At 41.7% G+C, this 18,522-nt stretch overlaps 1 protein-coding gene across 1 annotated transcript in view; it reads left to right on the top strand.

Annotated features, from left to right (window-relative positions):
* Positions 1-14,884, top strand: part of cep131 (centrosomal protein 131) — a 149,693-nt gene extending 134,809 nt beyond the window's left edge. Inside the window, exons 26-28 of the mRNA XM_072242397.1 lie at positions 8,835-9,031; positions 12,972-13,032; positions 14,491-14,884. Coding sequence (XP_072098498.1) covers positions 8,835-9,031; positions 12,972-13,032; positions 14,491-14,562 — 330 coding nt within the window. The 3' untranslated portion in view covers positions 14,563-14,884. The remainder of the gene's footprint in view (positions 1-8,834; positions 9,032-12,971; positions 13,033-14,490) is intronic.
* The last annotated feature ends 3,638 nt before the right edge of the window (positions 14,885-18,522 follow it).

Raw genomic sequence — 18,522 nt, 5'->3', positions numbered from 1 at the left:
ACATTTTAATTCCACATCCCATTCCCATTCTGACATGTCTATCCACGGCCTCCTCTACTGTAAAGATGAAGCTACACTCAGGTTGGAGGAACAACACCTTATATTCAGTCTGGGTAGCCTCCAACCTGATGGCATGAACATCGACTTCTCTAACTTCCGCTAAGACCCCACCTCCCCCTCGTATCCCCTCTGTTACTTATTTTTATGCACACATTCTTTCTCTCACTCTCCTTTTTCTCCCTCTGTCCCTCTGAATATACCTCTTGCCCATCCTCTGGGTCCCCCCCCCCCCCCCCGTCTTTCTTCCCGGACCTCCTGTCCCATGATCCTCTCGTATCCCCTTTTGCCAATCACCTGTCCAGCTCTTGACTCCATCCCTCCCCCTCCTGTCTTCTCCTATCATTTTGGATCTCCCCCTCCCCCTCCAACTTTCAAATCTCTTACTAACTCTTCCTTCAGTTAGTCCTGACGAAGGGTCTCGGCCTGAAACGTCGACTGCACCTCTTCCTGCAGATGCTGCCTGGCCTGCCGCGTTCACCAGCAACTTTGACAAACTTAATCTCATTTAGGACATCATTTCTAGACTCTTAACTAAAACCAGGATGAGGGAGGCTATCGCTCCCGTCCTAGCTACCGTTCATTGGCTTCATGTATCATTTAGAATTAATTTTAAAGTTCTATTATAGCGCTTAACGGTCTGCGACTGGAATACATCACAGAATCGTTTTTGTTTAATAATCCTGCTTGAACCCTCAGCTCTTCTTTTCCCAGTCTTTTAAATTTAAACAATTTCTCCCTTGAAAGATAATTAATGGGTCAGCTTTTTTGAACTACGTTCCTAAACTGTGAAATTCAATACCTAAAACCATAAGGGATGCAAATTCAATTGACACTTTCAAAAACTAGCTCAACATCTACTTATTTAACCTTGCTTTTAACTAACACCTTTTTGTTTTTTATATTCATGTTTGCATTCTATCCCATTGTAAAGCACTTTGAACTACATAATTTGTATGGAAAGTGCTCTATAAATAAGATTATTATTATCTGTGGTGGCCAGTGCTATCGTGTTTGCTATTGTGTGCTGGGGCAGCAGGCTGAGGGTAGCAGACACCAACAGAGTCAACAAACTCATTCGTAAGGCCAGTGATGTTGTGGGGATGGAACTGGACTCTCTGACGGTGGTGTCTGAAAAGAGGATGCTGTCTAAGTTGCATGCCATCTTGGACAATGTCTCCCATCCACTACATAATGTACTGGGTGGGCACAGGAGTACATTCAGCCAGAGACTCATTCCACCGAGATGCAACACTGAGCGTCATAGGAAGTCATTCCTGCCTGTGGCAATCAAACTTTACAACTCCTCCCTTGGAGGGTCAGACACCCTGAGCCAATAGGCTGGTCCTGGACTTATTTCCAGGCATAATTTACATGTTACTATTTAACTATTTATGGTTTTATTACTATTTATTATTTATGGTGCAACTGTAATGAAATCCAGTTTCCCCCGGGATCAATAAAGTATGACTACTATGAAATGTGGTGATCTTATCTGATTCCACTATTTCTCTGGTATTCTATTCCAGTATACCACTACTCTCTGGGTAAAACAAAACTCACCCCTTTGATCACTTTGCCTTTCCTTCTGATTACCCCTGAGTAAAAAGATTTTGACTATCTCCACCTCTTCTAGGGAAAACAAGCCCAGCTTTTTTTCCCCAATCCAGCTCAGTTTTTCTCCATAACTAAAGTTCACCAATCCAGGCAACATCCTATTAAATCTCCTCAGTATCGTCTCAACTGTGCAGTCACATTCTTGTTGTAGTGTGGTGCTCAGAACTACATACAATATTCCAAGTGTACATAACCAGTGTTTTGTAAAATTGCAACAAGACATCCCAACTCTTACATGCTTTTCCCAAACCTACGAGGGCAGGCATGACATTTTCCTTTTCACTGCTGTATCGACCCAGGTTGCCACTTACAGTAAACTATGGACTTGGATGCCTAGACCTTCAAGTTCATCTCACCTGGTCCCTGAACGCCTCCATCCTGATCAAAAAGGCGCAACAGCGCCTTTATTTCCTGCGGAGCATGAAGAAAGCTCACCTCTGTCCCAGGATACTGACGGACTTTTACCGCTGCACCATTGAGAGCATACTCACCAACTGCATCTTGGTGTGGTATGGCAATTGTCCCGCAAAGCACTCCAGTGTGTGGTGAAAACTGCCCAGGGGATTATCGGCACCCAGTTGCCCACCATTGAGAACATCTACCATAAACGCTGCCTGGGCAGGGCGAAAAGCATTATCAAGAATGCATCTCACCCTAACCATGGACTTTTTACTCTCCTCCCATCCGGTAGGCGCTACAGGAGCCTCCGCTCCCGCACCAGCAGGCACAGGAAGAGCTTCTTCTCTGAGGCTGTGACACTGCTGAACCTCACACCACAGCGCTAAGCAGTATTGCACCCATATTGTACTGTCTCAGTACTTTTATATTTGTGTGCCGTAGCACTTTTTTTGTTCGCAGTTATTTTGTAAATAACACTATTCTTTGCATTTCTGGTCAAATGCTAAATGCATTTCATTGGCTTTGTATCTGTACTCGGCACAATGACAATAAAGTTGAATCTAATCTAATCTACTCTAATCTAATTTCAACAGTCCCCAACTACACTCAGTGGCTACTTTATTAGGTACACCTCTACACCTGCTCATTAATGCAAAGGTTCAATCAGCCAATCATGTGGCAGCATAAAATCATGCAGATGTGGTTAAGAGGTTCAGTTGTTCAGACCAAACATCAGAATGGGGAAGAAATATGATCTAAGTGACTTTGACCGTGGAATGATTGTCAGTGCCAGACAGGGTGGTTTGTGTGTCTCAAAAACTATGCACATCTGTCTGTAGAGTTTCCAGAGAATGGTGTGGAAGAACAAAAAAAAATCCAGTGATCAGCGGTTCTGTGGGTGAGAATGCATTGTTAAATGAAGAGAATGGTCAAACTGGTTCAAAGTGACAGTAACTCAAGTACCTGCCTGTTTACAACAACAGCGTGCAGAAGAGTATCTCTGAACGCACAACACATCGAACCTTGAAGTGGATGGGCTACAGCAGCAGAAGACCACACTGGGTTCCACTCCTGTTTCTAATAAAGTCATCACTGAATGTATTTACTGATGAAGGGTCTCAACTTGAAACGTCGATTCTTCATTCCCCTCCATTAATGCTGCTTAAACTTCTGAGTTCCTTCAGCATTATGTGTGTTTACTCTAGATTTCCAGCATCTGTGAAACTCTTGTGTTTTTAACTATTTCCTGTATATTTTCTGCCCATATTTGACTTCCCAAGATGCAGTACTTTGCACCTTAGATTAAATTAAATCTCCCTCCCGGCACTTATCCTTGTAAGCGGAACAAGTGCTACACATGCCCTTACACTTCCTCCCTCACCACCACTCAGGGCCCCAGACAGTCCTTCCAGGTGATGCGACACTTCACCTGTGAGTCGGCTGGCGTCTGGTGTTCCCGATGCGGCCTCCTATATATTGGCAAGACCTGACGCAGGCTGGGAGACCATTTCGCTGAACACCTACGTTCTGTCTGCCAGAGAAAGCAGAATCTCCCAGTGGCCACACATTTTAATTCCACGTCCCATTCCCATTCTGATATGTCTATTCACGGCCTCCTCTACTATAAAGATGGAGCCACACTCAGGTTGGAGGAACAACCACCTTATATTCCATCTGGGTAGCCTCCAACTTGATGGCATGAACATTGACTTCTCTAACTTCCGTGAACGCCCCACCTTCTCTTCATTCCCCATCCGTTATTAATTAATTAATTATTCTTTTTCCCTCTCTCTCTCCTTTTTCTTCCTCTCTCCCTCTCACTATACCCCTTGCCCATCCTCTGGGCTTTCTCCCTCCCCCTTTCTTTCTCCCTAGGCCTCCCGTCCCATGATCCTCTCCCTTCTCCAGCCTCGTATCCCTTTTGCCAATCAACTTTCCAGCTCTTAGCTCCATCCCTCCCCCTGCTGTCTTCTCCTATCATTTCGGATCTCCCCCTGCCTCTCCCACTTTCAAATCTCTTACTATCTCTTCTTTCAGTTAGTCCTGCCGAAGGGTCTTGACCCAAAACGTCGACTGTACCTCTTCCTGTAGATGCTGCCTGGTCTGCTGCGTTCACCAGCATTTTTTGTGTGTGTTGCTTGAAATTCCAGCATCTGCAGATTTCCTCATGTGTGCAATCCTTGCTGATTTGATTTGTTGCAAAAGATGCATTTCACTGGATGTTTCAGTGTATATGTGGCAAATAAAGCTAATCTAATCATTCCATCTCATCTACACCCTTTAGCTATCCACAGTTCTCATGTGATCTGCAAACTTACCAATCATACTTCCTGTATTCGCAGAAGAGTATATCATCATCATCATATGCCATGTCATATGACACGGGCGATATTGGACTTAATAAGCATGATTGTTCTTGACCAATTTTTCTATAGAAGTGGTTTGCCATTGCCTTCTTCCGGGCAATGTCTTTACAAGAAGGGTGACCCGAGCCATTATCGATACTCTTCAGGGATTGTCTGTCTGGCATCAGTGGTTGCATAACCAGGACTTGTGATTTGAACCGGCTGCTCCCATGGCTTTACTTGATCCTGATCCGGGGGGCGGGGGTTAAGCAAGTACTACACCTTGTCCGGAGGGAAGGGGTGCCCTTCAGCTCCTTTGGCAAAGACATATCTCCACCCCACCACCCAAATACAGTACATCATCAATACTAAACTTCCAAGCACCAACTTTGTGATATATTACTAGTTCATTACTAAATTAGTTTTGACTGAAAATGGATCATTGGAACATAAGCTCAAGCTCATGATAAGTTTATCAGTTTTGCAGCAATATGTTGTTTTATTTCCCTGTAGTTAAAGCATGTGAAACCTGTGAAGTGCTTTAGTTAACTTCAAAGTCCAATGCTGACTTGAGATTCTTAATCTGTCTCACTGTTTCTATGAGGGCTCTGTGATATTTGTGACATGATTTCAGTTATTTTCCAGCTTCACAGCCTTGTGCATTTACCATGTGATAGCCAGTTTAATTGTTTGGATAGTTTGCAAAACTGCTTTCCTGTATCTTGCAAGTTGATTTTTAACCCATTTCTTCACATAATCAGTGTATTCCATTCCTCTCCATCTTAACTTTTCCTGATAAGCGTACAAAATTATGAGCAGTCTGGACAAGCCAAATGGAAGCCTTGACGACATTTTGAAAGAATCTGAATTGAGCCCTTGAAGAGCCAAAACCCGCAGGGCTGTGGATCAAGTGGTAGGAAGTGGGATTAATTTCAGTTTAATTTATTAGTCAGCATAGAACGTAGGTGAATGTTCTTGTCCTATAAAGATTGCAACATTCTAGTGATTGTTGTCTGCTGCTGGTGGTTTTTTTGAGAGACAGGAGTATTGAAGCAGGCCAATTGTATTAACAGCAATTTTTATTTGATGTATTAAAATGGAGACAGGGTTTAATTATCTCTAAAAGGAGCATTTTAAACTTTGCTCATCAGAGCTTCCCACCTGTTTGCAGTAACAATGTCATAGGCATAAGTTGTGAGTCACCGAAGTAAAATGTGAGACTAAAAAGTTGGGGGGGGGGGCGCAATAAAGTAAGAAGCTGGCAGGTGAAAAGTGGAAAAGACAAAAGACTGGAGAAGAAGGAATCTGATAGGGGAGGCCTGAGTGGGGATTTGAAGAAGAGGAAAGGGGGAGGGGACAAATAATTACCAGAAGGAGAAATTGATGTTCATGCCATCAGGCTGGAGGCTACCTAGATGGATATGAGGTGTTCCTCATCCAGTCTGAAAGGGGCCTCATCATGGCAGAAGACGAGGCCGTGGACCGACATGTTGGAATGGGAATAGGAGTTTTAACATGGTTGGACGCCAGTTAAGTTCCACATTGCAGATGGTGCAGAGGTGCTTAACATTGTGTGGCATTCCATAGCCATTGGTAACTGAAGGCAGGGAGAAGAGCTACAGTCAGATGGTATAGTACCAGTGAGGGAGAAGACAGTTCTAAAAATGCTGATGATTGTTTCTTCTGCCTGTTCAAACTACAGTACATTACTGAAACTGGACTGTCAGTTTTTCTTATTTCACATCTCTTTTTACGGCCTTAGAAATACTGAACATCTAGCAGCCACCCCACCATTCAGAGGCAAAAAGCAAACAACTGGAGGAACTCAGCATATCGAGCAGCATGTGTTGGGGGAAGGAATTATCAATGTTTCGGGTTGTGACCCTGCAATATACAAGCGAGACTGACAAACATTCTACAAATATAATGTGCCACTCGTGATCTTGACCTGTGATTTCCCCCTGGATTTCCCCCCTCCCCACACTGAATTTGTCTCAATGAAAATGTAAAATGCTGGAATCACCCGGTCAGTCAGACAGCATCTATGGGAAGAGAAACAGTTAATGTTTTGGTTTTGGGATGATAAGCGTTCCTAGATCTGAATTATTAACAATTCTCTTTTCACAGATTTTACCTAACCTGTCAATTGTTTCCAGCCTTTTAATGCCTTTTAGATTTCCAGTATCTGCAGTTTTCTTGATTTTCATTTACTGACCCCATTTATGAATTTAAACCAACTGGTAGATTGCTTCTTAGAATGATACACACAGTGGAACTTTTTATTTGCATGAAGATTTTCCATTGTTGGTTTTACTCGCATTAATTTGAAGAAATTGTACCCAGCTGTTGAGTTTATTGAAGTTATCTTAAAAACTTTAATCAGTGATTAGTAATATACTTTAAAAAAAATAACATTTGGCAAATTGCCCTAAAATATTTGGTTGCAAGAGTTTTATTTTCAATATTGTATACCCGTTATTAAAAAGAAAAATTCTAAAATAGTACAATTTACATAAACGCTACTCTGAGAACTGCACCATTCTCAGTGGTTAGACCATCAGAATCCTCTGTGGATTGAAGGGGAGAGGAAGGCCCGATGAAAATTTAGTCTGGTTTCTGTGAAGTAATTGAAACCAGAGAAGATGTTAATTTTTTCTCTTCGTTTCCTACTCTGCCTGGAACGATGTTTCTTCCAGCTGCCCTGAATGCGGACACTGGCTTTGGTTTTCTATCTCATCAGTTCTGTGGGCAAAAACACTTTGTTAATGGGAGAGGGAGCTTTACTCCATGAACAAGACCTTCCATCCTTCTCTTCACCCCCTTAAATTTCAAAAATAACTATTCATTATAAAGATTTGTATACAAAGGAAGGAACTGTGCAGAACCCTTATATTCAGTAATATAAACTATTCAGAAGAAAAACATGGCACCATGCTACTCGTGTGCCTTGATCGTCTGAAAGGCTTCCCCGCTCAAATCAGCTGCACTCTTTTGGCAGTTACAAAAACCTTGTCTGGCTGTCTTGGTTAGTGGAGCGCACTCGCCTGCCTCTATTGCTGTTTCGTTTCCTGCTCTTTAGAAATACTCTCAGAGTGCGGGTGTGTATGAAGTACGCGTCCGAGTGCAGGCCCTGAGGTATTTGGTGCTTCTGCAATTACACAGCTTCAGTGCACTTAACAAAGTTACACTTTGTTGTGTACCTGTATTGCACTTTCTGTGTAACAGAAGCACTTCATTATGTACTCTATTACTGGTACCTTATACCACCTTTATTGTTAGTTCCTCATATAACCTCAGTGCACTGTTGTGGAATAATAGTGTCATAAAAGCCCAACAGCACAGAAACATACCCTCTGGCCATCTAGATCATGCTGAACTGTTATTCTGACTAGTCCCATTGACCCACACCTGCACCCTAGCCCTCCACACCCCATATACCTATCCAAACTTAAATGCTGCAATCAAACCAACACCCAACATTTCCACTGGCAGCTTGTTCCACACTCTCATCTCTCTCTGAATAAAGAAGTTTTCCCTCAGGTTTTCCTTAAATATTTCACCTTTCACCCTTAACCAATGACCTCAAGTTCAAGTCTCATCCCACCTCAGTGGTTAAAAAAAGCCTGCTTGTGTTTATGCTATTTATATCCCTCGTAATTTGATATACCTTTATATATCATTCTCCACGCTCCTAACCTATTCAACCTTACCCTATAAATCAAGTCCTGGCAACATCTGTGTAAATTTCCTCTGTACTCTTTCAATCTTTTGTCTTGTAAAGAATTGATCTGTATGCATTGAAAAAGAATCTAGTGCTTTCCCGGCGTATATAACAAATACTCTCTTCTCCAGCTTCCTGCTGGTACAGGCATCGATTATAACTGGTGTTTCAGTGACAGCTCTGCCATCTTCATCAGGGATGATGCCTGGGCATGACCAGTCCAGTGGAATTTATACCCCCATAGTCCACCTCTCCTGATTGGTTAGTCCTCATCCAATCAGGTGGGAGAGCCAGAAGTCTGATTGGATGAGGACGAACCAATCAGGAGGGACGGACTACAGGGGTATAAATACCATCGGACTGGACATGCCCAGGCATCATCTCTGATGAAAATGGCAGAGTTTGTCATCAAAATGTCGGTTATAATCGACGCCTGTACCCAGCTGGAAGCCCGAGAAGAGTTTATTCACCTGTATGAATTGTATGCAAGTTTTTACTTCAGTACATGTGGCAATAATAAACCAATGTATCAATTTAATTTGAAAAGAAGTACAAGAACCAATTTATTATTATTGCATACTCATCCCTTTAAAAGTCAAATGCATTCTGGGATCTATCGTGTTTCATATAATCACGATGATAAAATATGACTTGGGGGCCAGAGAATTCATTGTGTTTTTTTTGCTTTGAAACAGATTAAGGATAGGCTTACAGAAGAGCGAAACAGTTTAGCGGAGGTCATTCGCCAGGAGTTTGCAGACCGGTTGGTAAGCACCGAGGAAGAAAATAAGCGGTTAAAGACCGAGATGTTGGAGATGCGTGCGCGTCATCGCTTAGAAATTGAACGAGTCACCAAAGAGAAGGAGGAGGAGCTGGAGGAAGTCCATAAACGGTGAGATGCAGCAAGGTTGGATTTGGTGCATTCTTGAAGAAGTTATTATGTATACCAAGACCTGATTTATTTTTTGTTTGAAGCTGTAATCTTACTAGGTTGGCATTTGTAGTTTCCTTCCGTACACCTGTAACCTCTGTGGCTTCTTGTTCTTCCATTGCCTTCCTCGCACTGATGTCTGCCCACTCATAATAAGACCAGAAGGTATAGGAACAGAATTAGGCTATTTGGTCTATTGAGTCTGTTCCAGCATTTCATCATTTCTGTTCCAGTTTTCCTCTCAGTCCCAATATCCCCATATCCCTGCATGCCCTGACCAATCAGGATTCTATCTGCCTTAGATGTACATAAAGACTTGACCTCCAAGCTGCCTATGGCAACAAATTCCACAGATTCACCACTCTCTGGCCTAGGGAATTCCTCCTCATCTCTGTTCTAAAAGGATGCCCCTCTATTCTGAGGGTGTGTCCTCTGGTCTTAGCCTCTCCCACCATAGGAAACATTCTCTCCACATCCACTCTATCAAGCCTTTTCACCATTTGATAGGTTTCAATGAGGTCACCCCTCATTCCTCTGAATTCTAGTGAATACAGGCCCAGAATCATCATATGTTCTTCATATGAAAAACTGTTCAAACCTGCAATCATTTTCGTGAACCTCCTTTGAATCTCTCCAGTGTCAGCACATCATTTCTAAAATAAGGGGCCCAAAACTGCTCACAATACTCCATCTGAGGCCTCACCAGTGCTTTATAAAGTCTCAACATTACAAGCTTGCTTTTATTTTCTCATCCTCTCTTGAAATGATTGCTAACATTGCATTTGTCTTCCTCACCACAGACTTGACCTGCAAATTAACCTTCAGGGAATCCACGTCCATTTAGAAACTAGTCAACCCTTTCATTTCTTCTACCAAAGTGCATGACTGTACACTTCCTGACACTGTATTCCATTTGCCATCTCTGTACCCATTCTCCTAATCTGTTTAAGTCCTTCTGTAGCCCCTCTACTTCCTGAAAACTACTTGTCCCTCCATCTATCTTTGTAGCATCAGCAAACTTTGTAACAAAGCCGTCAATTCCAACATCCAAATCATTAACATATAATGTAAAAAGAATCAGTCCCAACTCAGATACCAGATATCAGACAACACTAGTCACCAGCAGCCAACCAGCAAAGGCTCCTTTTATTCCCACTCTTTGTCTCCTCTCAATCAGTCACTGCTTTATCCATGCTAGAATCTTTCCTGTAATACTGTGGGCTCATACCTTGTTAAGCACCTCATGTGTGGCACCTTTGTCAAAGGGCCTTCTGAAAGTACACAGCATCAATCCATTCTCCTTTATCTGTCCTTCTTATTATTTCTTCAAAGAATTTCAACAGATTTTTCAGGCAAGATTTTCCCTTGAGAAAACTATGCTGACTACAGCCCATTTTATCATGTGCCTCCAAGTACCCCAAAGCTACATCCTTAACAGTTGACTCCAACATCTTCTCAACCACTGAGGTTAGACTAACTGGTCTACAGTTTTTTTTTTTGCCTCTCTCCTTTCTTGAAGAGTGGAGTGACATTTGTAATTTTCCAATCTTTCAGAACCATTCCAGAATCTAATGATTCTTGAAAGATCATAACTAATGCCTCCACAATCTCTTCAGCTACCTCTTTCAGAAACCTGGGGTGTACACCATCTGGTGCAGGTGACTTATGTACCCTCAGACCTTTTAGTTTTTCCAAGAACCTTCTGTCTAGTTATGGTAACTTCACATTCTTCATGACCCCTGACACCTGGAACTTCCACCATACTGCTGCTGTCTTCCACAGTGAAGACTGATGCAAAATACTTATTCAGTTCATCCGCCATTTTGTTGCCACCCCTCCCATTAGTACCTCTCCAACATCATTTTCCAGTGGTCCGATATCCCCCTGCACCAGTTCCTTAGCCACGTATTCACCTGCCAAATCATCCTCCTCTTACCCTCACTAGCTCTGTTCCTCTGATCATGGAATCTCCTATCAACACTGCAGTCCGCTCACCTCAATGCTCTTCTGAGCCACAGCACCAGACTCAATGCCAGAGACCCGGTAACTGTGCCCCCAACCCATTAGTATCTAAAGTTGTATATTTATTATTGAGAGGAATGGCCACTGCTGTACTCTGCACCGCTGTGCATTTCCCTTCCTTCTCCTGACAGTCACCCATTTGCCTTTCTACTGCAATCTAGGGGTGTCTATCTCCCTGTAGCTCCTGTCTTATCACCTCCTCACTCTCCTGTGTGTGTCGAAGGTCATCGAGCTGCAGCTCAGTGCATCTGGTGCAGGTGTGTTCATCTGAGAGACTGGACATCTCCCAGACTTCCCACATCCCACACACAGTACAAAACTCTGCCCCTGGAGCCATTCTCACTAAACTACTATGCCTTAACAGTTAAGAACAGAACGAGAGAAGCTTAGCAGATACTTTACCTCATCCAAGCCTGCTGAGCCAAAGCCAAGCTAAAACTGGCACACTCAAAAGAATGGCCGCTCCGCTGGCACTTGAGTTATTCTTTTTGGCCCTTTCTAGTGAATCCTTTTTTTTGATTTCAGAGAAACTGCCATGAAGCTCTTGCCTTTTAAACGTAATAAGACACTCTCTGAAGGAAGAGGCCAGTTCGACCCAATATTACATGACATTTAATATGCTATAGATCAAAGGACAATTCTATATTTACAGTGTATCTACAATGCTTCCTTTGAATTACATATAACCTTCGCATCTCCTTCTTTGCACCCACAATGGAATGTTAATCAGCATTATCTGTTTTTTCAATTAGCTGCTGTACACAGCGCTAAGAACCTATTGTCCAGAGCTGCATTTCAAATTTAATCTACAGTTCACTTTCAGGTCTAAAGATTGGTTGCTGAAGCTCATAGTTTGCTATACACCCTAAATCCAGAATATGCCCTAACACAGCCATGATAATGCCCATTTCCTGCAATAGATTTCTCAATATGCTGGAGCTGAATGTGTCATATCTTTTGATCAGTTATGTTACGTATATCTGCAGTTAGTTTTAGAGGAATGAAATTGCAAAGCAGAGGTATATCATTCTTGGAAAGAAAAGTTGAGGGGTGGCTTGTTAGAGATTTTAAAAACAAAACAGTAGACCTAAAGAAAATGCTACCATTGCACCATAAAAGAAGTAAACCCTTCAGCCCATCGAATGCCCATCAATTATAGCTGACTTTTTTTCATCCCCATTCTCCTGTCAGTGGTAGGTTTTTTACATGGAGAATGGTGGGTGCATGGAGCATGCTGCCAGATGGTAGAGGCAGATACATTAGGGATAGATGGATAAAAGAAAAAGGAAGGGTGGGTTACATTGATCTTAGAGTAGATTAAAAGGTTGGCAGCGTGGTGTGGCTGAGGGGTCTATATTCTATATTCTTCCCTTACCAATCAGGAACCTATAAATCTTAAATAAATCCAGTGACTTGACCTCTGCTGCCCTCTGTGCAAATGAATTCCACAGATTCAGCACCCTCTGGCTGAAGAAGTTCCTCCTCATCTCAGATTTAAAAGGATGTCCCTTTATTTTGAGGTTGTGCCCTCAAATCCTAGACTCTTACATCCTCTTGTGCAGGAGACTCAATTCCAGATGATCATTAAGTCATGGAATGTAAGACCATGAGGCAAATCACATGGATAGGTTGATAAGCAAATTAAGGGAAAGTTTAAAAAAAATTCGGTTCGAGGAGCCTTTTATTCATCTTAATGCTGTCACCCAGTAGTAAATGACCTATTTCTGCACTTTGTAATTAAATTAATATTTGATCTGGCAACACATAAAATTAGAATATTAATGTGAAAGATGAAGCCTTTAAGTCTGTAGCATGTTGGGACATTTAACTGATTCACTATGTACTATCATAAACAAAAGAACTTTTTTTTTCTATTTAGTGTAAAAGCAGCTATTGTGAAGAAAGAGGAGACAGTGAATAATCTTCGCAAACAACACGAGGTTGCTAAGTATCTCACTTGACATTGTTTTAACGGGGTTGTTAGTGGGAAAGGGGCTTGCTCTGCTGATCAGTCTTGTTTTGTTGTTAGTCATGTGGAAAAGTACAGCACAGAAACAGGCCTAACTAGTCCGTGCTGACCCATTTAAGCTGTCTAGTCCCATCAACCTACACCCAGACCGTAGCCATCCAAACCCCTACTATCCATGTACCTATCCAAACTTTGCTTAAACATTGAAATTGAACTCACATGCACTACTTCCACTGGCAGCTTGTACCACACTCTCATGAACCTCCGAGTGAAGAAACTTTTCCTCATGTTCCTTCTAAACTTTTCATCTTTCATCCTAATGCAACCAACCCATTTCACTGTATGTTTCAATATACTTGTGATAATTAAATTTGAACCCATCTGTTGCTGATCTTGCTTTATAATTGTGAGGCGTTATAGAGGCGACGAAACACTTAAGTGAATACTTATTGTGCCATTATTCTCATCTTTAAGTACCTGCCTCCATTTTCCTATTTGGGAATAAATACCCTCTTCTCTCCTTTGCCCTATTTGGGTTTTATATAGAACACATAATCTGCCTTCATTTTATTCTCATTGATTGTCCAGTAATAAACAATGCAGCAAGCTTTAAAAAAACACTTTTTAGTATTAAGGTTAATGAGGGGCTAGAGTCACTGATCTCATGCATCCATTGATTAAAGCTGCTGCATTTCTGCCATAGATTTCCGATCTCTGGAAAACTTTCTTCATCAGCTGACTGATGACAGTGCAGCAAGCATTAGCACACTCAAGCTTAGATAGATTCTTCAACTCTGTGTCGAGTGCATTCATTTTTTTCACCAGGCAAGAGACAGCAGTCTCTGTGGCTTTCCAAATTTTTCATACACAGTGTATTCAATTAATTTAACCATTGGTTAATCGGGGCAGCCACTGAATTGTTTGTATAATGAGTGCTTATGTAGGAATATAGTTCAAAGCAAATTTATTATCGAACTATGTACAATATATGTCATCAGATATTACCCTGAGATTCATTTTCTTGCGGGCATTCACAGTAGAACCAAAGAAACACAATAGAATCAATGAAAAACTAACACAAAGATGGACAAATAACCAGTGTGCATAAGAAGACAAACTGTACAATTACATCCTGTGTACTTAAAACTTCAGAGCAAAGTTCAACATAAAAATTTCACTCATTCAATATAGCAGTGTTAATTATGAACCAGTGCTGAAGAAGTGTCTCGGCCCAAAACATCAACTGTTTAATCTTTTCCATTGATCTGCCTGACTTGCTGAATTCCTCCAGCATTTTGTGAATGTTAATCATTGTCCAAAGGTGCAAAAATTAAAGTGCAAGTTGACAAAGTTGCAGTTTATTGCTTTCCTGCCATGTTCCAACATTTGTTGATGCTACTTTTAACTGTTTATCATTTCTCTGTACTAGGCAACACTGAAGAGAGCTGACCACCTGGAAGCTCTGCTCGAACAACAGAGGAAACAGCTCCTAGGAAAATAAATGAGGGGCTTGTGTATCGGAGAAGGCATTGTAATCCTAGACAGCAAAACTATCACACAAGGAACATCAGACTGTTGGGTAGTACACGTGATCCGCACAAGAGTGACTCATTTGAGAGAATGCCAACAAAATAGTGTTTGTTTTCCGTCAGTAATTATACTGTAGTTCCATTGTCCAAATGAGACACTATATGTTTATCTAAAACAATCTTTTTAAAGAAAAAATGGTTTTTATTTTTCTACATTACCTACTGTAATATTTTCTCGATGTGCCGTCTTTGTTTCGTATGTTAGCTGTAAAGTGGAGCTTGATGGAATTTATATATAAAATAATCAATATGTTTCAGTATTGTACGGCTCCTGTGATTAAATGACACACTTTCATTTGCTCTTATTGGAGAATATATCATGGAACTTAGTGCCAAGGCAATGCAAGTGTTATATATATAAAAAAAGACTTACACATAGTGGCCACTTTATTAGGTACATATATACACCTGCTCATTAAGCAAATATCTAATCAGCCAATCATATGGCAACAATATAATGCATAAAAACATGCAGACATGGTCAAGAGGTTCAGTCACAAACAAGAGAAAATCTGCAGGTGCTGGAAATCAAAGCAACATACACACAAAAATGTGGAGGAATTCAACAGGCCAGGCAGCATCTATGGAAATGAGTAAACAGTTGACGTTTTGGGCCTAGACCCTCATCAGGTCCTATTAAAGAGTCTTGGTCCAAAACATTGACTGTTTACTCTTTCCCATAGATGCTGCCTGGCCTGCTGAGTTGCTCCAGCATTTTGTGTGCGTTGCAAGAGGTTCAGTTGTTGTTAAGATCGAACATCAGAATGGGAGAAGAAACAAAATTTCTAGCTCCACACAAAGGTGTCCCCTTTGGTCTTTGAGGGGTCCTATTCTCTCTTTAGTTACTTTTTCTCTTAAAATACTTATAAAATCTCTTTGGATTTTCCTTAATCTTTTCTGTCAAGTTTATTTCATGCCCCCTTTTTGTTCTCCTGATTTCCTCCTTGAATAAACTCCTGCATTTCCTACACTCTTCCAAAAATTCGCTTGGTCCCAACTGCATATACCTAACCCATGCTCCTTCCATTTTCCTGGTCAGGACCTCAATGTCCCTTGTCATCGATGGTTCCCTAGACCTGTGGACCATTCATTTGTATCTTGCTGCACTGCCTGTCCTTTGTAGAAAAATACCTTTGATCCTAAGTTCATTAAGCAGTCATCAATGTGGAATGTCCTGGAAGCTCTGCGGGAAAAGAAGTTGATGGATTCCCTGTGATGGTTCCCTAAGAAGGGTATTGTTTATCTGGCAGAATTCCTCATGGTAGAGCTCGATTGGCTGGTAGGGAGAGGAGCTCTTCCTTTCAGACCCTTCAGGCACAGTCGGGCCTCAGTCCCACCACATACTGCTTATGAGATAGCTGCGGAAGTGGACATCATCCACCTTGTGGACTATATTGGGGAAAATATAGTGTTGAAGCTACTGAAGGATGATTCATGGAATCATAATCTATTAACCAGACTACCAGAGATATATTCTGTTTCTCCTCTCCACCACTCCCTGCAACTTAAACTAGACAGCAAAACCATCACACAAGGAACATTCAGACTGTTGGGTAGTACACGTGATCCGCACAAGAGTGATTCATTTGTGAGAATGCCAACAAAATAGTTCTTTTTCTTTTGCAGTATTGATGTCTTTGACTTGAAACATGAACTCAAGGTTTCCTTTTCATGGCTACTGCCTTGACCTGCTGGACTTTTCCAGCATTTTCCTTTTTATTTTGGACTTCTAGTTTCTGCAGCATTTTGATTTACAGCTGTAAACCATTCCTTCTACAGGATTACATCCTTTTCAAAGTTTGTTTCCCAGAACTGATTGGAGAGCATGCCTTATGAAAATAAGGCATTCAGTGTTCAGTTCTGGTCATCTCACTACAGGAAAGATGTGGATACTATAGAGAGAGTGCAGAGGAAATTTACAAGGATGTTGCCTGGATTGGAGAGCATGCCTTATGAGAATAGATTGAGTGAACTCGGCCTTTCTCTTTGGAGCGACAGAGGATGAGAAGTGACCTGATAGAGGTGTATAAGATGACGAGAGGCATTGATCGTGTGGATAGCCAGAGGCTTTTTCCCAGGGCTGAAATGGCTAACATGAGGGGGCACAGTTTTAAGGTGCTTGGAAATAGGTACCAAGGGGATGTCAGGGATAAGTTTTTCACACAGAGAGTGGTGGGTGCGTGGAATGCACTGCTGGTGGCGGTGGTGGAAACGAATACAATAGGGTCTTTTAAGAGACTCTTAGATAGGTACATGGAACTTAGAGAAATAGAGGACTATGCGGTAGGGAAAATCTAGGGAGTTTCTAGAGTAGGTTACATGGTTGGCACAACATTGTGGGCCGAAGGGCCTGTAATGTGTTGTAGATTTCTATGTTCTATGAAAGTATAAGTGCCTGTTGTGTAATCTCCTAGGATTTTCACACACAACTATCTCTACAATTTATAGAGAATGATGCATAAAACCCAAAACACAACCAGTGAATTACAGTTCTGTGGGCAAAAACTCGTTAACAAGGGAGGTCAGAGGAGAATAGCTATACTGGTTTAAGCTGACAGGAAGGCAACAGTAACTCAAACAATCACGTGTTGCAACAGCAGTGTGCAGGAGATCCGCATGTCAAACCTTGAAGTGGATGCGCTACAGCAGCGGAGGACCACATCAGATTCTACTCCTGTACTTAAAAAAGAGATGCCATTCTGTGTATGTTGCAGATAATAACTTTTTTCTTCATCTCCATCAGATCTAACCAACTGTGATAACATGTCTTGCTCCTTAAATCTGCAGGGGTGGGCTGAGCAAACAGCAATAGAGAGCAGGGTGGCGTATCCACAGTGTTCAACAGATCAGCTGACTTGATTACACTGAAAGAAGGGAGAGTTGCTTTAAAATATTCTTGTAATTTGTAGATGTAACTCCCAGGTTCAGTGGGCTGCGTTGGTCTAGGGAAAGACTCTCCTCGGCCCGCCAAGCTTGTAAAATCTCGTTGTGTGGATGCTGCATGATGTTTTCCCCATTACAAATCAGTACCATGAAATAACAAATAGTACACCATATGCAATTAAATGGTCTAGCTTTATAACTCTTAATTTAACTGGAGGGTTAGTAAAGAAAAGGGCCCATTTTAATGAAACCGTCTAATGCGCACATTGGAGCTCACAACTTTCTCATCCGTTCGTTCTCCATTGATTTCCCCCAGGCGTTGTCAACTCCCAACCCCATTCCATGTCCGCTCAGTCCTGCCGTCTACAACCTCTCCATTCTGGCATCTTCTCTCTCCACCTTCTGCCGAACAAAAGCCCACAAATCCCTTCTCAGACACACAAGAAAGAAACAACTCATCTCTCATTGGATGGCGCACATTCCAAAGCCCCCATTATCTCTAGTCATAACCCAAACACTGCTGCTACAGAGAAGCCATTACATTAGCAGTAAAACCTTAGAGTATTACATAGATATCCCAAGGCACATAAAGTGAGTTCTAGGCACATTGCCCTTCATAAATCAAAGTATTGCGTTCAGGAGTTGGGATTGTTACGTTGAAATTGTTCGAGATATTGGTGAGATCTAATTTGGAGTATTGTATAGAGTTCTGGTTACCTACCTGCAGGAAAATATCAATTAAAGTTGAAATTCTGCAGAGAAAATTTACAAGGATGTTGCCAGGACTTGAAGACCTGTGTTTGAATAGGCTAGGACTTTATTCCTTTGAGCGTAGAAAATAAGGAACAATTTGAAAGAGGTAAACAAAATTATGAGGGGTATAGATAGGGTAAATGCAAACAGGCTTTTTTCCATGGAGATTGGGTGAGAATAGAACTAAAGGTCATAGATTAAGGGTGAAGGGTGAAATGTTTAAGGGGAACATGAGG

Source organism: Mobula birostris, chromosome 24 (genome assembly GCF_030028105.1).
Source record: "Mobula birostris isolate sMobBir1 chromosome 24, sMobBir1.hap1, whole genome shotgun sequence".
NCBI lineage: Eukaryota > Metazoa > Chordata > Chondrichthyes > Myliobatiformes > Myliobatidae > Mobula > Mobula birostris.
The sequence above is the reverse complement of the archived record's forward strand: the minus strand, read 5'-3'. Positions and strand labels throughout refer to the sequence as shown.